At 41.8% G+C, this 20409-nt stretch overlaps 1 protein-coding gene across 1 annotated transcript; it reads left to right on the top strand.

The window, feature by feature from the left end:
• The first annotated feature begins 1049 nt into the window (after window positions 1–1049).
• LOC141616847 (small ribosomal subunit protein uS11z-like) lies at window positions 1050–20132 on the top strand. The gene is made up of 7 exons (XM_074434008.1): window positions 1050–1065; window positions 2024–2208; window positions 18445–18564; window positions 18682–18727; window positions 18817–18902; window positions 18985–19114; window positions 19839–20132. The coding sequence occupies exons 1-7, from the start codon at window positions 1050–1052 to the stop codon at window positions 19904–19906; spliced, it is 651 nt and encodes a 216-aa protein (XP_074290109.1). The 3' UTR covers window positions 19907–20132.
• Window positions 20133–20409: the final 277 nt, after the last annotated feature.

The following is a 20409-nucleotide window of genomic DNA, read 5'->3' as shown; positions in this document are numbered from 1 at the left end:
TACGCAAAAAAGGACTTGGGAAGAGGCGCAGCAGGCACTGCGTCTCTTGGAAGAGGCGCAACACTTCCTGCGTCCTTTCCCAAGTGGTTTCCTCCTGCGGAAGAAAGATTTCCGTGTCTTGATTATGGAATAACGGATTAATCTTGTTTTCCTTAATATTTTGTGTGAATATTACGGGAAATTCTTTACCAAAGATTAAAAGATTGCAAAATATGGAATAGAAATATCCGGAACATTCCAGAACATTCTGACTCGTCATTTTAACGGTTATCAGAAAATGAAGACGGTTTTAGGCCCGGACTCCAAATGTACTCTAATTACTGCCAAAACGACCGTATCGGCACGTAGATGTCAGTTAAGAGGTAGACACAAGTGTTTGAGCGATCAATTGACGATAAACTTATGAACTGTGACAAATCGTTCTGCGTACCAAATATGCGGCCCAATCATCACCGGGTGGTTTGCGGGAGGTGCAGAAATGAGGTATCTATAGAGCCCCCACTTTGACTGAGGCTTGGACAAGGCGAAATTCAAAGTATAGCCATCAGGTTAATCGAAGATTACAACCTGACGACTATGGCGACGCGAGGCGGTTCAAGGGGTCTGAACCAAGGACCTGTCGTCGGGAACATTTTAGAGTCTGTCGACTATCGGGGAGGCCGTTTAAAGTCCATTAGACTACGTAAGGAGGCTCGCCAGCTATAAGAAGAAACCATACCTGAAATTCTTCAAAACTCCAGGGGAAACAAAACGCGATATTGGGAGAAGACAGCAGGACGTAGTCATGAACTGCTGGGAGAAATCTGCTTGGGTCGGCTTCAAACAAACTTCAGAAGAGCTTGAGGTCGATGTTGATCTCCATGTCTCGAGAGGGACGATTGTCTGTCGGTAAACTCTCGCTGGGGGAACATAATCGGGAACTTATCTCCATGTCTCGAGAAGGACGATTGTCTGTCGTGAACTCTCTCTGGGGGAAATATAATAAAGGTATATCGAAACACCTGTCAAAGAATGCTGCTCGTTGTGACAAGCAAGGCCTTGGCAAAAACATGGCAACAGTTTGCTGTTGGCTTGGAAATACGGATCCGGGCGAAGAATAAACGTCAAACGGACCAAATATGTGATATGGCATCGAGGAAGAGGCGCACCAAAGATGGGCCCACAAAATAACGAACTTATAACGAATCTTCGAAAATTCATATGGAGGGAAACTGAGGAAGAGGTGCAGGAAGAGCTGCGTCCCTTGGAATAGGCGCAGCACCTGCTGCGTCTTTTCCTGGGCTTGTCAATCCTGCGTAAAAACCCGATGAAACAGGGGGGGTCTATTTCATTATTTCGAAATACAATTCTTTAATTTTTCTCTCAAATTCCAACCATTTCCGTCAAAATTTGATCCAAAATCTTGCATTTGTCATGACTAATCGAGGTATGTGTATTATTTTTGCATTAATCTTCTATAATAGATCAAATTGGACCGATAAAATTAGGGTTTCCAACCCTAAAATGTCGAAAATTTGGGGCTTCCTCCAAATGATTTTGCCTTGCAAAATTAACCTTGTAAATGGCTAATTGGTAGTATAAGGATCATAACCATGTATTTGTTTCGAATTTTCGTTGAGTTTTGAGCATTTGAGTGAAATTGTGACGGTCTCACAGCTAAACCGTAAATCGCTTCTAGCCTTAGGATTGCCCATTTGTGACAAAACTTGGTATTTGGAATCCTTGTATCATGGGTAAACTTCCTACAATCTTAGAATTTTGATTTGTGACGGCTTTTTCAGGACATTTTTCTAGGGCATAATCGCCATTATAACGAAATGCTGTCGAAATTCCGACTCGAACCCATGACTAGGCTTCAACTTAGGCTTAGCTTGACACAAATTACCACATGAGCGGACGGGTTTGTGGAAAAATTGCCAAGGATGGCGAGAAAAGAGCGATTTCGGAGCTTTGAAAACTTGAAAATCCCCTAATTAAGGCTTGTCGTCACTTAACGTGGCCTAAATTCACTTTAATTTTGCAGGTGACGAGGCCTTTACATCAGGGAGGGATCCCATGGACATGGACACCGCTCTTAACCCTTCTCAGATGCTTGAGGAGGTGTTGGAGGAGGCTTTCACCGTTGCGGTGACGGCTGCTGAGGTTGCTGAGGTCGAGGTCCTGGAGAAGGAGGTTCCTGAGGAGGAGGAGGCCCCGAGACGGGCCAACGTTAGACGGGGTGGTCTCCAGCTGAGGGGAGCACCTGCGTGGGCTGAGACCTAGGACAAGAGGCACCGCTCCGGGTCGGAGGGTCACCCGTCCTGGTGGGGACGGTGAAGAGCTTGGTAAATCAAATTCATCACTCTTCACTCATCTTCTTTCATTTCCATTTGTCATTCCTTTTCATTCAAACTAAAGATAGCTTTTGTTTCAAACCAACATAGGTGACCGGGAACATCAGATCGTTCTCGGGCTACACGACGGCGATGGGGTGCTACGAGAGGCTGTCGGCGGAGGAGCGAGCCATGATCGAGCGGGGAGCATTCGGCGCCCTGGTGCAGGCTTGGAGGGATATCGCGAAGAGGAAGCTTCAGGCCAACCTTAGCCTGGTCCGAGCTTTCTTGGATTGGTTCTGGGACACGACGTCCACCTTTCACATGCCTTTTGGTGAGGTGGGGGTCACGTTGGAGGATTACGGCATGATTTCTAGTCTCCCGTGTGGGACTGAGGTGGTGGAGTGGCCGGAGACTGCCATGAGAGTAAACTCGGCCGAGGCGAGGAGGTTGATCGGCTAGAACTTGGCGTCGAAGGCTGCTGCGGTACCCTGTTTGGTGCCTAGTTCTTGCGTTCGGGACTACTTTGCGGGGAAGACCCCGACATCGGTGGTGATCGAGGGGAGGGAGATGGCTCCTCCTCCCTGCACTGTAGAGCAGAGAGTCCGTTTGTGGCTCTGGTGGCTCTTGTCTTCGATCTACCTCGGAGACAAGAGGGAGAGGTTGTCAACGAAACTCCTTCCCTTTCATTCTGACCTGAGCTCCCTAGGCCGTTGGGACTGGGTCACTGCTGGTTTTTCGGTCCTCATCCGCTTCATGAGGGCCATGGTTCGTCCGGAGTTGATGGAGAAGAGGACTTCTCCTGCTGCTGTCGACCCTGGACTGCTGTTGGAGGTATGAACCTTCATTTCATTTTATGAAATATCATTTCCTTTTCTTATCGAATCACGAAATATTGTTATTGATTATCTTGCTTTACAGGCGTGGGTGTACTCCTACTTTCCGGGCCTCGCGCCCAAGAGGACGGAGCCGGTGGAGAAGGCCTATCCCGTTGTGAAGGATTGGGTGATGTGCCGTACGAGGAGCCGGCGCTCCTTCCATGACGTCTGTCGATGGGAGGTGAACGTTCTTCAGTTGGACGACGTGAGTACTTCACCTTGCGTTGTTTATTCATTACCTTTTTCAGAACTGATCATAAGAATGACTTCTTGTTTGCTTTTCCCAGTGGGTGCCCAAGCCTTGGGTGGAGTACGCTGGCGCTCCTCCCTTTGTGGTTGAGGTCCTTCGACCTAGGAGCTCGAGCCGGTTGCTGCTGAGGACGTCGATGGGTCATATGTGGTACTTGGGTGAGCGCTTGGCTCGTCAGTGCTCTCGGGATGTCTTGACGGTTCCCATCGATCCCCCTAGGACGATGTTCAGGGAGCCTTACGAGGCTGAGAGGGAGGCTGACTTGGCGGGTGTTGGTGGTGACGCCCTCCTTCTTCCGGGCGAGGACTACTCGGCGTTCCTCTACGGGAGGTTGGCATACTGGCCGGTCGTGGTAAGTGTTTTACTCTTGCTTTTGATCATTTTGAGAACACAATGAATGATCATCGGTTAATGGAAATCCTTTGACTTTACAAGAGGTCGAGGCGGCGGGCATCGAGCCCCCAGAGTACCCCGAGACCCTTGAGTATACTGACGCGACCGGGAGGATGACGATCTCCAAGCTGCGCGACTTTGACGTGGTGGTGAGAGATGCTGGCTTGGACGAGTGGCAACATCTGATTCGGAGGGTGAGTCTCCTAACTTGTATAATTTTGTGTAAGAACACATTTGCTTGAGTTTGTCCAATCGTTAAGAATCTCTTCTTTTGAAATGTAGGTTGCGGCATCTCGGTTCGTGGCTTTGTGGAGGGTAGCCAACCGGCTGCGGGCTACTGCCGTCGAGGCACTTGCTGGCGGTCGAGGATGTTAGGTATGAACCTTCCGTTTACTTCATTTTCAAATTTTCCTTGTGTTTGAAATGATTGACATGAGCCAATTCTTGTTGTTTGCAGAGGGAGCGTGAGCTAGCCCAGTCTCGGGAGGAGAGAGCTTGCCTGCTGAGGGAGCTCGAGGTTCGTGACGCCGAGGTTGCTACTCTCGAGGCGAGAGTTGCTGAGCTAGACGGCGACCAGCGGTAGCTTGATTGTTGCTTTTTGTTTTCGGCTGTATTTTGTACATTTTTAGGACCTACATTTTGGACATTCGGACTTTGTTTTGGGGCTCGAGCCCCCAGTTTGGTGTACGTATCCCCTCTTGATTGTATATGTGATCGCCTGAGTGCCTTTGCTGCTGGGTTGCTTTGTTTGTACCTGCAGTTTAGCTTTGAACAGGTTTGGTAGATGACGGTTTGCGCCGTCATGCTGCCGAAATTTACACAGAAATCACATAGAACATACATTTGTACACATGGCCTAAATTAGCGCAAAACAATGACTCGAAAATGCAAAAATTTTGCCGGAAATGACCGGACGGTAGGGCGGGTTACCCCCTAAAAAAAGAAAAAATAGAAACATATAAGTTTGAAGGTTAATGTGGGATGGGAGTGAAATGATTCCCCAAAAAGAAAAAGAAAAAAATAAATGTATAAGTTTGGAAAAAATGAATAAATTAAATTAAATTGGTGAGATGATTCCCCAAAAAAAGAAAAATAAAAAGAAATGTATAAGTGTGCTAAAATGACGAAAATGTCGATATCGCCTCGCAATGCGTGCCCGTGAAATTAGGAAACACGAAATATGGCAACTTGACGTATTTACCAAAATAATAACCCGTATGAATAGGAAATTATTCGTTGAGGAATTTAGGAAAGATCTAACGCGGAAAATCACAGAAAGAAGGCCGAGGAAGAGGCGCAAAGAAGAGTCAACGTCCTTCAAGAGGCGCAGCAGTCTTCGCGCTGTTCCCAAAGGCATCCGTCCTGACAGATTTTAGGAAATAGCTTTTAGTATAAATAGAGACGTCGAGGGAGGTTTTATTCACATAATTCTTCCTTCTTTTCTTCGTCTTATTACATAAAGCTCTCAAAATAAGCATACATCATGAATACTCTCGAAATTCGTCTAAAAGAGTGGACAAATGAGTTTTCTAGTGTGGAGAAATACGACATGGGTGCTTATAATTTTGGATCGCTATTGAGTTTGAAGCTGATCAAGGTAGTCAAACCATTCCTAGATGCTTGTATTGATTATTGGGACCCGAATTATCACGTATTTGCCTTCCCCAGAGGCGACATTTGCCCATTTCCCGAAGAAATTGCTGCGGTTGGTGGTTGGGACCCGGAACATTTGCCTGCTATTCCTTCTACTTCCCAGGGGTATAATAATAAGTTTAGGGACTTGCTTGGTTTAGCAAGAGCTGATGTGGACCGTCTTGTGACTTCTAAAGGAGTGCGAATGTTAAGGACAATACATGAAATAGGCAAACCCGAATGCCCTTCGCCTCGCAACATAAGAGATAGTGGGATCTGCCCTATTGATGAATCGGTCGATGAAATCCGGCATGTTGATGAGGATTTGAGAGGCGACCCTCGTTATTTGAGCTTGATTGAGCAAATGGAGCTGCGCAGGAGCCCAGCTTGTCTGTGTTTAGGAGAGATCCTATTGGGTTTAGATAACAGGAAAGCCAATCGTGACCTTCCTTATCTGGGGAGTCCCATTATTTTGCAGGTAAAAGAATTTTTCTTTATCTTTTTTTGTTTCTTTTTTGTTCGTTTTTTTTTTTTTTTTTTTTTTTTTGTCTAATTCCTGCTTTTGGTAGGTCTGGCTTATGGAGCGTCTTCAATTGATCGAGCCCCCAGTTAATGTTCCTGCTTATCATGCTCGCTCAATTGCAATGAGGACTAGGCTCTACATGGTGGACTTCACTCGAGTCTGCAACCACTGGGAAAACAAATTGAAGAGTGATGACGGCCCCTTAATTAGATGGATCGTACCATGGTGGCATCTCAAATCTGTCACTGGAGTATCTTCCTTGGATCCTACCCGATCTGTTCGCATTCCCGGCTTGGAGTTTATGATATGCATCTTTCCGGAGAGGTTGATGAGACAGGTCGGATTGAAGCAGATGATTCCGAAGCTTGACACGATCCCGCAGACTGCCGTGGCGCTTGCTACTGAGAGTCGAAGAGAATGGGCCATCAAATGGGCTCAAAGAAATGTATGGTTCTTGAACTCTTATGTTAGTGCTCTATGGGTGTCAGATTTCTATCTGCGGTGGAGGAAAGCTACTACTCCGGAGGAGCGCGAGAGATTGAGGAAGCGCGAGCCTATTGACTACAAGGTTTGCGAGGTGGAAAAGGAGACAGAGAAGCGTCTGACTGAGGGAGAGGAAGAAGCCGGATTCCGAGTTGTTCATCTTTCGAAGAAACCGAAGACTTCTCCTGCTGTCGAGATGGTGGTTGACAAAAATGGCAAAGCAAGACCACGAGAGAGACCGTTGGTGATTAGGTATGAAGTGGCGCAAGAGCGTCCGGCTCGAGGTCGGGACAAGAAATTTGACAAAAATGACAAAGGCAAAGGGAAATGGAAGAGTAGCCTAAGTCTTTATTATTATTTATTATTATTATTATTGTAAGAAGAAGTCGGGGTTTTTAGAATCCTAGCCTATTTTTTTTAGCATTATTTTTATTATGTAACGTATTATTATTATTATTATTATTAGAAATGAAATAAAAAAGGTTAATTGGTTATGAAACCGTCGTGATTTTCTTTTTATTATTCTTGTCGAATTTCAAATGCAATTGCAAATGTCCTTCTATTTACATTTAAAATAATTAAATGGGTTGTATCCCGTGAAGGATTGCCTACATATTCATTTTAAAAAAAATGAAATCAAACCCTTGCGCGTAATTCGAGTAAATGTAAAAGAATAATTGTTCTAAGCAGGAGCTTGTAATGAACTTAGAAAATAAGCATGAGCTTTGCTTACTCCTAAAATGCATTTTAGTTTATTTGATGATATGAGGATGACAAATTGTCAAAATGGAAGAGCAAGATGACATTAGCTTAATTCAGCTTGGCTAGGGGCCGTTTATTTTGTGCCGCAAGAGCGACACGTGAGGTTACGCGAGACGCATTTTTTTTTGCTCCTATTCTAGGCATAGTAACGTTTCAGTTGGTCGAGGTTTGTCGGGTTGGCAAATTCGTTCCCATCTAGGTCTGTGATTCTAACCGCGCCCCCTGGAAGTATGGACTTGACTAGAAATGTCCCGGCCCAATTGGGTTTGAATTTTCCTCGTGGATCGACAGGTAAAAGAGCTCTAATTGATTTGAGGACCAAGTCTCCTTCTTTTATATTCCTTGGCTTAACCCTTTTGTTGAAGGCTCGTTTGATACGTGTTTGGTATGTTTGCACATTATGTAATGCACGTAATCATCGTTCATCTAGGAGGATGAGTTCTTCATATCTATCCCTCTTCCACTCGGCTTCTGGGATTTGACTTTCGAGTAAAATACGCAAGGATGTTATTTCTAGCTCGACTGGTTGTACAACTTCCATGCCATAGGTCAAATAGAACGGGGTGACCCCAGTGGGCGTCCTAACAGATGCACGGTATCCCCATAAAGCAAAGGGTATCTTGCTTGGCCAATCTCTATAGTTGTCAATCATTTTCTTGAGAATCGTGACAACGTTTTTGTTTGCCGCCTCTACCCCGCCATTGGTTTGTGGTCTATATGGCGAGGAGTGGTGATGCTTTATTTTGTACTTGGCTAGCAATTGTTCAGTCTTAGCTTGGAAATGTGATCCATTGTCACTGATGATCTCATGTGGGCAACCATATCGACAGATAATGTTGGTTTGTTTGAACTTTGCCACGTTCTTGGCTGTAAGACTGGTGTAGGAAGCCGCTTCTACCCACTTGGTAAAGTAATCGATTGTTACTAGGATGAAACAATGACCTCCTGTTCCGGCTGGAGTGATCTTGCCGATGATGTCAATTCCCCAAGCAGAAAATGGCCAGGGAGGTGTCATGGTGTAAAACAATGAAGGAGGGACATGTTGTACATTCCCGAAGATTTGGCAATTATGGCAATGTCTTACATATTTGATGCAATTGGATTCCATCGTGGTCCAATAATACCCCAAACGTGTGATTTTCTTTGCCATCATGGGTCCACTCATTTGAGGGCCACATTCTCCATCATGGACTTCTTCCATCACTTTCCGTGCCTGTGAATGATCAAGACAGCGTAGGATTACACCAAGAGGTGTTCTTTTGTATAATTCTCCATGCATGAGAATGTATTGGGAAGCTAGTAAGCGGATAGCGCGTTATCTCCTTTTGTCCATTTCTGGTGGATAGGTGCCATTGAGCTTGAAGTTTAGGATCTCTTGGAACCAAGGTTCCTCTGTGATTTCCTCTTCATCGGTGATTTGGTGCACATAAGTTGGCTCTGATCGTCGTTCGATGCATAAAGGCATTTCTACCATGTTGTCCGGCATGTTAATCAAAGACGCGAGTTTTGCAAGAGCATCTGCAAATTTATTTTCTTCTCGAGGTAGATGTAGGTAGGTCACTTGATCGAAGAATTGGGCAACTTGGTCTATTCTGGCTTGATAAGGCGCTAAGCTTTCACTTCGGATTTTCCAAGATCCCGTAATTTGGTTGATGATCAAAGATGAATCCCCATGCACTCGAAGATTCTTGATGCCTAAACCTACTACCGCTTGCAATCCAATGAGACAAGTCTCGTATTTTGCAGCGTTATTTGTCACCTCGAAGTCGAGTTTGACAGAGATTGGTGTATGCTCGCCTTCAGGAGAAATGAGCAACACTCCTATTCCAAATCCTCTTAAGTTCGATGCTCCATCAAAATAGAGGTCCCATGAGTCTACATCCGTTTGAAGTATATCCTAATCTGGAAACGACCAGGTGTCTATCGTTTGTGTATCATTAATGGGATTTTCTGCGAAGAATTCGGCAATGGCGCGCCCCTTTATAACTTTCAAAGGTACATACTTGAGATCGAACTCTGAGAGCATCAAAGTCCATCTCGCTAAACGTCCATTGAGAACGGGTTTCTTGAAGAGGTATTTTTCAGGATCCATTTTGAAGTATATTTTGACGGAGTAGCTAAGCATGTAATGGCGTAGCTTTTTCGTTGCCCGCACAAGAGCGAGGCATGTCTTCTCGAGTGGCGTGTATTTGCACTCGTACTCCAATAAATTCTTACTAAGGTAGTAGATAACTCTTTTTTCTTTTCCTACGGTTTGAGATAGCATGGCGCCCATGGCCGTTTCAGTTACCGTGAGATATAAACCAAGAGGTTGATCTCGTTGAGGTGGCATGAGCACTGGTGGTTTGGCTAGTATTTCCTTGATTCGGTCGAAAGCCTTCTGACAGTCATCATCCTACATGGTGTGATCTGTTTTCTTTAACTTCTTGAAGATAGGTTCGCAGATCATGGTGAGTTTCGATATGAATCGACTTATGTACTGCACCTTGCCTAGGAATCCTCTAACTTCTTTCTCCATTTGAGGTTGCGGCATTTTGATTAGAGCTTTGATCTTGGAAGGGTCTATTTCTATACCTTGTTGGCTAACAACGTATCCCAGGAGTTTGCCAGATGTTACTCCGAATATGCATTTCTGAGGATTGAGCCTCATGTTGTACTTTCGTAGCCTTGAGAAGAAGTTGCGAAGGTTCGCGATGTGCCCCTCTCTTTCCTTGGACTTGACAATCATGTCATCTACGTATACCTCAACTTCTTTATGCATCATGTCATGTTAGAGCGTAGTTGTCGTGCGTTGGTATGTAGCTCCGGCGTTGATTAACCCAAACATCATAACCGTGTAGCAATAGGTTCCCCACTGAGTGACGAAGGCGGTCTTATGCATATCTTCTATGGCTATCTTGATATGGTTATATCCTGCGTATCCATCCATGAAGGATAGTAACGCGTGATCTGCTGTATTATCCACCAATATGTCGATATGTGGTAGAGGAAAGTCATCCTTAGGACTTGCTTTGTTTAAGTCTCTAAAGTCAACACAAATACGGATTCTCCCATCCTTTTTGGGTACGGGTACTATGTTAGCTACCCAGTATGAGTACTCGAAAACTTTGATGAACCCGGCTTTGAATTGTTTATCGACTTCTTCTTTGATCTTGAGAGCCCATTCTGTCCTCATTCGACGGAGCTTCTGTTTCACGGGTTTGAAACCTGGTTTTGATTGAGATTCTATGCTCTGCGATGTCCCTGTCGATCCCTGGCATGTCTTTGTAGGACCAAGCAAAAACGTCTTTGAACTCGTGCAGGAGGTCTATGAAATTGGCCCTTTCGGTAGGGCTCAAGGTCGTCCCTATCCTAAGTTCTTGGGGTTCTAGTTCAGTTCCTACGTTGATGGGTTAAGTATTTTCTATCACTGGTCCCCCTTCCCCCTCTTGTAGTATTTCTTTGGCTATGTAGGGAGGTATTTCGATTGAGTCTGGGCCTGGGTCATCCTCATTATCATCGTAAACAGAATTGCATTCAAGATAACACGAAGAGTAAGCAGAACCTGGTTTATTCATATTAAAATTTGAGAAAATTTGAAACAAAGAAGCCATCTGATCTGTAGTCAGTGGCGGTAAAGGGACAGCCGTTGGGACATTTCCCGAACTACTGTTACTACTTGACACTAAGCTAGGAGAAACAAGGGGAGTGGGAATGACGACAGGATTAGACTCTCTAGAAACTTCTCTAGACTCCGACTCTGACTCGAATTCATTGTCTTCTGGTTCTCCTTTGAACATCTCTCCTTCTTCAGTGGTGAGTTTGAAGAGTCTTCCTTGATTGTTTGTCCACTTGATCGATTTTCTCCATCCTTTCTGCTGATTGGTGTTAGTTTCTTTGCCCAGTGTGGTAATGATCTCATCTATGATGCTTTCAGCGCTCTTGATTAAGGGAAGATCTTGGAGGTAGACATCTTCCTCGCTATCTGTCCATATCTCATTGATCACCTCTTCTTTTGGGGAGATAAGATGTGAGCAATCTAAGGTAGATTCATCACTTGTAATCATCATAACTCCAAGAGGATTATGAGTGTTGTTGGGCTTACCTCTAGGCGGTATTGGTAGGCGACCGTCTTCAATCATATCTTGAAGTACATTTTTCAGTTTGTAGCATTTTTCTGTATCATGTCCCTAGCCTCTATGGTATTCGCAATACGAATTCTCATCCCAGAACTTGGATTTCTTTTCTGGTTCGGGCGTAGGGCCTATGGGTTGGAGTTTACCTAGTTTCATCAACCTTTTTAGAGCATTGGAATACGTGTCCCTTAGATTTGTGAATTTCCTTGGTGGGATACTCTTCTTAGATGGCTCGAGAAGGTTAACTTCATCGGTTTTGCTAGTAGATCCGTAAGAACGACTTGTTGAGCCTTGATATCAACGACCTACCGTTTTGGACAAGAGCCCTTTACGGATGTCATCTTCGATCCTTGTCCCTAGTATGGTTAAGTCTTTGAAGGTCTTAATGTTCTGATACCTCAAATGATTTGCATAGATGGGCTTTAGGTTGTCCACGAATTTCTCCACGAGGGTAGCTTCGTCTGGACGTTCAACAAGTTGAGTACTAGTCTTTCTCCACCTACTTAGGAAGTCGGTGAAACCTTCTTTGTCATTTTGGGTAAGAACCTCTAAAGTGCGCATGTTGACTTGGATTTCAGCATTATCCGCGTATTGTTTGGCAAACTCAATTGCGGCATCATCCCAGGTAGCGATCTTCTTATGTTCTAGAGAATATAACCATTATTTTGGGATGGTGTCAAGAGATGAAGGAAAGATCCTTAAGAACATCTCGGGTTTAATGCCTTTGATAGACATGTAATCCTTGAAAGCACGGATATGGTTCAAAGGGTTTTCATGCCCTTTGAATTTAGGGATATCCGTCATGTTGAAGTTGGTTGGCAACTTGGAACGCACGGCTTCATATTTGCGATTATTTTCCCTATAAATGTCATCCCCTTTGAGATACATCAATTGTTCCTCCAAGTATTGAAGTCGTTTCTCAGCTGTAGTCATACCTATGGGAGGGTTTTCGTCCCCGAAGTTATTCACAAATTCATCAGACACTTCACTTTCTCAGCGGAGTCGCCAAACTGTGGACGCGGGCCCACGGGGGCGAAAGCCGAAGCAAGCTTTTCACTCTTTGGTTTATTTGCATTTGTGGAGTCGCCACCAATTTATTGTGGAAAATTGGAAACCGTTCGAATACCTCGTGTCATATCAAGACACAAAGTAATGACATGAACACTAAGCACTCGCCACCCTTAGCATTCTATGTCTAGAATGACTCTCGTGGATGCCAATGAACACGGATGTTCACATAGATCTAGAGTAAGGGTGAGGGTACGTATTAGGAAGCTCTTTTGATCGAACACCTAATCCCGCCCGCCTTGATAGCGGCCTCTACTAATGATTAGGGAAAATCGTCTATACTCGATGTATTGTCAATTTATATGCATGCAATGCAACATCCAACGTTTTAATCCTAACATGTGAGAATTAGACTAAGTCGTTTAACACGTAATTTATCATACAAGTGGGTCGAAGTAGAGATTTAAATCGATTACATGTGAAAACATACAAGCAATAATAAAAGGAATACAATAATGAAAATTACAATAAAGAAAATTACAATAATTACATCGGATTAATGATTTATGTCGAAAATACTTTTAAAACGGATAATTTGAGAAAGAGTAAATAAATAAACGAACAAGAATTAGGATGATAATACGATTAATAGTTAATTAATACGTAATTAATAAACTAGGTCAAGGCAAAACGGGAGTTACATAAACCTTACAATTGTGATTACAATAAATGAAGAACAATAAATAAAATAGGATTTACACCCTCAGACTTACATGTTTGACGAAACGAGATGAACTAAGTTAACGTTTAGTGATGCTCGACTTGAATGTAGACGAAAGTGCCCTCTAAGAGGATAACGAACAAGATTGATTAAAGTTGATTATTGTGGAGTTGGTCAAATTGGTCGGTCATGCAAAACGAGGCTGGTACTCAGAAGGATCCGAGCTTACGTGGTCGAAAGTTCAAGCACGTAGACGCCAAAAAGTAAGAACGTGGTCTAGAATGCAAAGGGAGAAGAGAAGGGCGGACACTCGCGTGAAAAATATGTGAGACCGAAGGTCTCTATTTATACTAATCACACGACGGAAGTAGGGTTTTTTGGAGAAACTTTGGAAGTGAATCTCGAAAAGATATGAAAAGATACGAAAAATACGCAAAAAAGGACTTGGGAAGAGGCGCAACAGGCACTGCGTCTCTTGGAAGAGGGGCATCACTTGATGCGTCCTTTCCCAAGTGGTTTCCTCTTGCGGAAGAAAGATTTCCGTGTTTTGATTTTGGAATAACGGATTAATCTTGTTTTCCTTAATATTTTGTGTGAATATTACGGGAAATTCTTTACCAAAGATTACAAGATTGCAAAATATGGAATAGAAATATCCAGAACATTCTGACTCGTCATTTTAACGGTTATCAGAAAATGAAGACGGTTTTAGGCCCGGACTCCAAATGTACTCTAATTACTGCCAAAACGACCGTATCGGCACATAGATGTCAGTTAAGAGGTAGACACAAGTGTTTGAGCGATCACTTGATGATAAACTTACGAACTGTGACAAATCGATCCGCGTACCAAACAATGCGGCCCAATCATCACCAGGTGGTTTGCGGGAGGTGCAGAAATGAGGTATCTACAGTGGGTTCCACAGAAGGCGAATAATGGGCGTGAAGCTACTCCCGCAAGTGACTCCACTCAGCCAGGTACGCACTCCGAAGAACACAGACAGATACAATCACAACAATCAACAACAACCAAATCCAACAACCGTCACAATATGAATATGATACTTTACAACAATCACAATCAACAACAAACCACATTATGTGACTAATACTGAGTAGGGAAACCCTACCTGGAATGCAAACACAAGCAGACGATCTTAGCAGCTATCTCAAAACATTTCCTCTACGAATCCTCCTCCTATCACATAATCACATAATTACTAACAATACAACTAATCACAAAAACCCCCAATCCCATAAGTTAGGGTTTAAACAAAGTCAATCAAACGCTATAAAATTGGTATGTAGATCTTACCCTTGACGCAAGGATTACTACGACGCAAAGAAAAATGAAATCCGACCCCTCAAGCTCCGGGATTTGCCAATAACGCGGATGAAGAGAACAACGTAGCTTTAAATCCCCTTTGAGTGAATTAGGTTTATGAAAAGTGTTTAGGGGAGAAGACGATATAAAATATATACTAATCCACGTCATTAACAAAACCCGTGAAAATATTACCCGTTAACCGACTAACTCGATCGAGTAACTAACGTACTCGATCGAGTGCCACTTACTCGATCGAGTACCCTACAGACAGAATACTGTTTCGTAACTCAAAACACCCTTACTCGACAGAGTAAGGCCTACTCGATAGAGTACCCATAGACATAGAAAACCGTAGTATTACAAGATTTCTTGTAGTGATCACAAGTTCACAACTCCACACACCTGAATACACACTAAAGTGTGTAGTCTGCCAGAATATCCATCGCAACAAGTATTCCACACCGCCAGTGGAGGACCGCAACCGTTCCCACCTAAGCCATGCTCATCTCATCCGAGCGATAAACCATGTTCCTTAATGTGCACATCGCCTCTGTGGCGGGTCCCACAGAAGGCGAATCAAGGGCGTGAAACCACTCCCGCAAGTGACTCCACTCAGCCGAGGATGCACCTTGATGTGTTCATTTTATATATACTTTTACCCCTCATTTTAGTTCGGTTTTGATTGCATATCATACTTTAATTAGTATATTTGTGAGATAATCTTGTGTTCTAGGTGTATTGTTTGTATTTGTTACATTTTGTAGGAATTTAAGCATTTAGAGTCTTTTTCCTATCACATTTGCAAGCACTATAATATATGGGTAAGTATGAAAGTTAAATGAACCAAGGAAGAAATTACAAGGCCAAACATGAAGAAATGTGAAATGTAAAATGCTAATTAAATCACAAAATGAAGCCCACATTACAAGTCCATAAAATTTTACATAAGATGCTAAATTATGTGATTAACCAAAGGCTTGAAGATGGGATTAATGGCTCGCATTGGATCCCCTTGGCAATTACTCAAGAATTGAAGGAAAATTAAGAGTATGCTTAGGATGTCATTTTGGATTCCTTTACAAATTTTACTCCCTTATACTTATATAAAGGGTGTTGATCAACACATCTTCTACACACCTTTACACACCATTTTTCTTAATATTTTCTACACTACTTTCATGTTCTTAGTTTAGTTTAGTTTAGACTAGATTTAGCATAAACAATTTCCTTTATGCATTTCAATTTATATTACAAGTTCCATTTCAAGTTATATTCAAGTTATTTATAGTTGCATTGTTCTTCAATTCCATTTTCATTTCCATTTCCAGGTAATTCTATTCCTATTTTCATTATGTTTATCATTTCAATTATCATTAGTTTAGTTGACATTTACATTATGCTAGAGTAGTCTACCTTGTCTGGGGAATGAATGGAGCCATGTATAAAAAGTATTTGTAACATGATAAACTAGGATGTTATAATACCGTTACATTGTTTCTATCACATGTTTGTATCGTCACGTTTAATCTTTGTTTAAAGGCCTTATTCGTTGATTAAGTTTGTTAATTCGTTCTATAAGTCGAGAGGCATGGAATCGGATTAGACTAAGCATGTGTAGTAAGACGACCTAGTCATAAACGAGAGTTTCTCTAGGACCCGTTCTATGTTTGACACTAATATCGTGAGATGGGTGTCTCTAAGCCTAAACAATTAACGATTCATCAACTCCTATGTTTAATTTAAGCATTTACATAATTTGCATGTGTAACCCGACCTTCCTAGACTATTTCTTTATCGTTATTGTTTTCTTCCATTAACCAACCAACCAACCAACAACCGATAAACCGACCTCGATAAAATTCAATCCATAACAATTAATTTACAACTACCGTCTCTCTGTGGATTCGACCCCTACGTAGTACATTCACTTGTGTCTAGAGTATTTATTTTTGCATAGATGTGTGATAGCCTATCACACGTCGAGAACCACAGACAAACAATCACAATCAACTACAAAATCAACAATCACCAATTTCAATACAATATAGACAAATGTTATTAATCAACAACCACCAACAATCAATCAATCAACATGTATGTAATCAATAACTGAGTAGGAAATCCTACTTGGAATAAGCAATCACGAGACCGTCACAAGCAGCTAATCAATAATGCTCCTCTACAAAACCTCCTCCTATAATCATATAATCATTCTATTACCATCTAAAACAACAATATACTCCCAAACCCCTAATTTACCCAATTAGGGTTTTAAACAAAATCAACGAAACAATATGAAAACTATACAAGGATCTTACCCTCGACACGACGAACTCAACGGCGTAAAGAACGTGACGATCCGACAACCTTAGCCTTTGAGATTTGACAATAACGCGAAGAACAAAGCAATGTAACTCTTTTCTCTCTTTGAAAGGTTTTTAGAAAAGTAAAAGTACTTAAGAATGTGACGGAAATCTTAAATACTAATCATGCGTTATTAACAAATCCCGGCTAAAACAACCCGTAAAACCAACTTACTCGATCGAGTAAGTGACTTACTCGATCGAGTGTCACACATACTCGATCGTGTACCCATCAAGCAGACTACTATTTCGTATAAAAACATACTTACTCGACAGAGTAAGCCCCACTCAATAGAATACCCATAAACATAGAAAACTGTAGTATTACAGGAAACTCAACTTAAATTCTGCCTCTTAACATAATGGTTATAACAATTCGAATATCTCTGCTTCTACGTTGACCCCTACTTGACAAATATGTACGAAATATTCGATTTTACACTTTCGCCTCTTTTCTGGAGCATGACTTCAATGAAGATTCAACTCAATCACACAATTAACCATTAGTTTAGGAGTTAAAATCAATAAACTCTGGCTAATAGGTTTTGAGTTTGATCTCCATATATTATATTGTCCTATCTACTCATGAGCATCTAGATCAATCAATACAAAGTTATTTTAGTTTAACCAGACGTCTGGAGTTGAAGTCTTGAAAACACAACAGTGTTAAAAATCATAAGAGAATTGTATTGCCGTAAAGTTATTACCCGACTCGAATACGGAGTAAACTGAGTGGTATACGGAAAAAAAAACATGCAGAGTGTTAGGATGCAAACCCATGTCCCACATCAGTGTTAAAAAGATGGAAAATCATCTTTATAGTGCCACAAAATATAATAGTATTAGGCCATTTGGAAAGGATGCTAGGAGTAAATCGTTAGGACTTGACCTAACGCGGACAATATAGTACTATTATGGACAATGGACACCGGTGTAGCAGAAGCCCAACACGGAGTATTACCCTATGTAACCATTTGTTAATTCGAGGGAAATGAAAGGGCTAGTAAGCAACTTTAACCCAGACTGAACTTGGACTAAATTTATTTAGGCAGGTCCTCGTTCCTCATTTTTGAACGTTAGTGACCGATTTATTTAGGAATGGACTGAATTTTATGTTTATAAACATAATTATTAAAATATTATGAAGTAAATAAACATTTTATCTTCAAAAGATAAATAAATTAATATCTAAAATTATTATTTTTGAACAACTATCTAACTTTTCAATGCATTTGATTTACTAGGATATAAATGTGAATATCATATACGAAACATTTTTTTTTAAATATTTTTAGGTCTATTTTGGTCTCATATTGAACATATCGAACGGTTAAAGCTCGGTCCGGTCTAAGACTTAGTTATAGGTCTATTTTTAAGGGTTAATTGCTGTCATATTTCATGATGAATCGTGAGCCGTGACTTTAGCTACCTAGGATTGAATTGGTGGATTGTCAATTTGTCATTATGTTGAAGCTACTTATTCACAAAGATAGCATTTTGCCATTGATTTTCACCGTCATTGATCATGATTCAGGATAGTGCGTATAAGAAATTCATAGGCGAGTATGCCAGGTGGTTTTTAGTTAGGCTTCATGCCACTCTTATTATAGTCGATTTTGTAGATTTTGAATTTTGAGGTCTATATGAGAATTGAGCTTAATAGTGGCTAATCTTGTAGTCGAAGAGAAAGACAAGAGAACCAAAAGAGGAGACTGTGACCCTTGGCCCTACTGTGCGGGAAGGTGAGTATGTGTTTGGAGTTGCTCACGTTTTTGCCTCTTTCAATGATACCTTCATTGTAAGCACATTTCCATCTCTTCCTCGTTTCTTTTAATGATGAATTATTGATTATTAATTTTAAGTTAAACGAAGCATCCCTATATGTACTCATTCTTCCGTGTATTGCCATTTGCAGCACGTGACTGATTTATCTGGCAGGGAAACATTGGTCCGTATTACTGGTAATTTCTTATCTAAGTATCCCCTTGTCTTAATTGTTTTAGGTATGTATTGAACTTCTTATCGAAAAAAAATGGTGGTTCTTGAACAGGTGGAATGAAGGTTAAAGCTGACAGAGATGAGTCATCACCATACGCAGCTATGCTTGCAGCACAAGATGTTTCACAAAGATGCAAGGTTGTATACTATGCTAGTCCGGTGTTTTTAGCGGCTTTGTTGCTTTCTATAATGGCTAATTATTTCTCTTGACACTGGTCAGGAACTGGGCATCACTGCTCTTCACATTAAGCTTCGTGCTACTGGTGGAAACAAGACTAAGACCCCTGGTCCTGGTGCCCAGTCTGCCCTTCGAGCCCTTGCTCGTTCTGGAATGAAAATTGGCCGCATTGGTAATTTTGCCATCCCTATTTAGATGTTTTAATTACATTCATATTTTGCATGAATCATGGGTTAATATTAAGTTTTGAGTATGCGGTAATTGAGAGCTGGAAATACACTGGCAAAGTGTGTGACTGTGTGGATACAGATGAAGGGAAAGCAAGGGAAAGCAAGGGGGAGAAAATAGTCCTTCAGGGCGTGTGAATACCCGAACAAACATAGGAAAGAAAGGAAAGAATGAGTCGGTCTATGACAGCAATTTTTTTGCTGGAAGTCAGTTCTTGATCGTAGAAGATGATGATATATGCCTTTAGTTTGTATGAAATCATTTTATGCGTGCATCCATTGATATAGAACATGATATGCGCTTGTACCTATTTGGCCCTTGGAATTATGTTGAAAGATAATTCCTATAGATGGAGTTAGAAATGAGAGAGAGAAAGGACATGGGAGGAGAAAGTCAGGGATCATAAAGGCTGGAGAGAATTGTACGCGGGCGATATTCTTGTTCACTCGTTCTAATTGCGTACAGTTACCTACTTACATGTCTATTTCGCAGTGCAATTAAACCATTCTTTGACTTTTCTTCATTCAAACACGCCCTTATGATGCCCTTATTTCAGACTTATGAAATGCATTTTGCTACCGTTTGACGTATTTTATTGTGGAAGATGCATTACTGTTGTCCGCAGTTAATTTTTAAAACCTCACATATTTCCTACTTCCTATTTTCAGAGGACGTCACACCAATCCCCACCGACAGTACCAGAAGAAAGGGTGGCCGCAGAGGAAGAAGGCTATAAGAAGTCTCCGCAAGATCTTCCTTTTGGTGCTGCTTCTCAAATGTTATACAATTCAGTACTGGCTGTTTTGTTTATCTATGACAATCTGAGTAATAGTTAGCATCTCATTTGCTCGACTTGATTTTGAAGTTGGTGTTAGTTATGTCACCATGATCCAGATTGTTTTTGTTGACCAATTAATGTACTTGTACAAGTTTTTAGTAATCCGAATGCCTTTCTATTCAAACACTACTAGATAGCAGGCGCCTGAGACTGGCGCAATACAATCCTGAACTTAAATCAGATTGCTGAGAATGTTCGTATTTGCTGACTAGGGAAGCCAAAGGCTCGTTATTCTTTGGTTCTGGATTATGATGGAGCAACCCAACTCACTACAACATGCTTTTTTTTTTTTTATGGTGAAGTGGCACTCATTCAATGCATTTCTTGGCACAATTGTCGTTCAGGCTGTGTATATCCGACCCCTTTTACCAACAATTTGCGGGAGCCCTTTGAGGGTTTCG

The sequence above is a fragment of the Silene latifolia genome, chromosome X (assembly GCF_048544455.1).
Source record: "Silene latifolia isolate original U9 population chromosome X, ASM4854445v1, whole genome shotgun sequence".
NCBI lineage: Eukaryota > Viridiplantae > Streptophyta > Magnoliopsida > Caryophyllales > Caryophyllaceae > Silene > Silene latifolia.
Note: the sequence above shows the minus strand (reverse complement) of the source record. Positions and strands in the feature narration are given on the sequence as shown.

Coding starts and splice junctions, on each gene's coding strand:
- LOC141616847 (XM_074434008.1), top strand. Junction 18,565..18,681: donor CTTTCAATGATACCTTCATT/GTAAGCACATTT, acceptor TGCCATTTGCAG/CACGTGACTGATTTATCTGG. Junction 18,903..18,984: donor ATGTTTCACAAAGATGCAAG/GTTGTATACTAT, acceptor GACACTGGTCAG/GAACTGGGCATCACTGCTCT.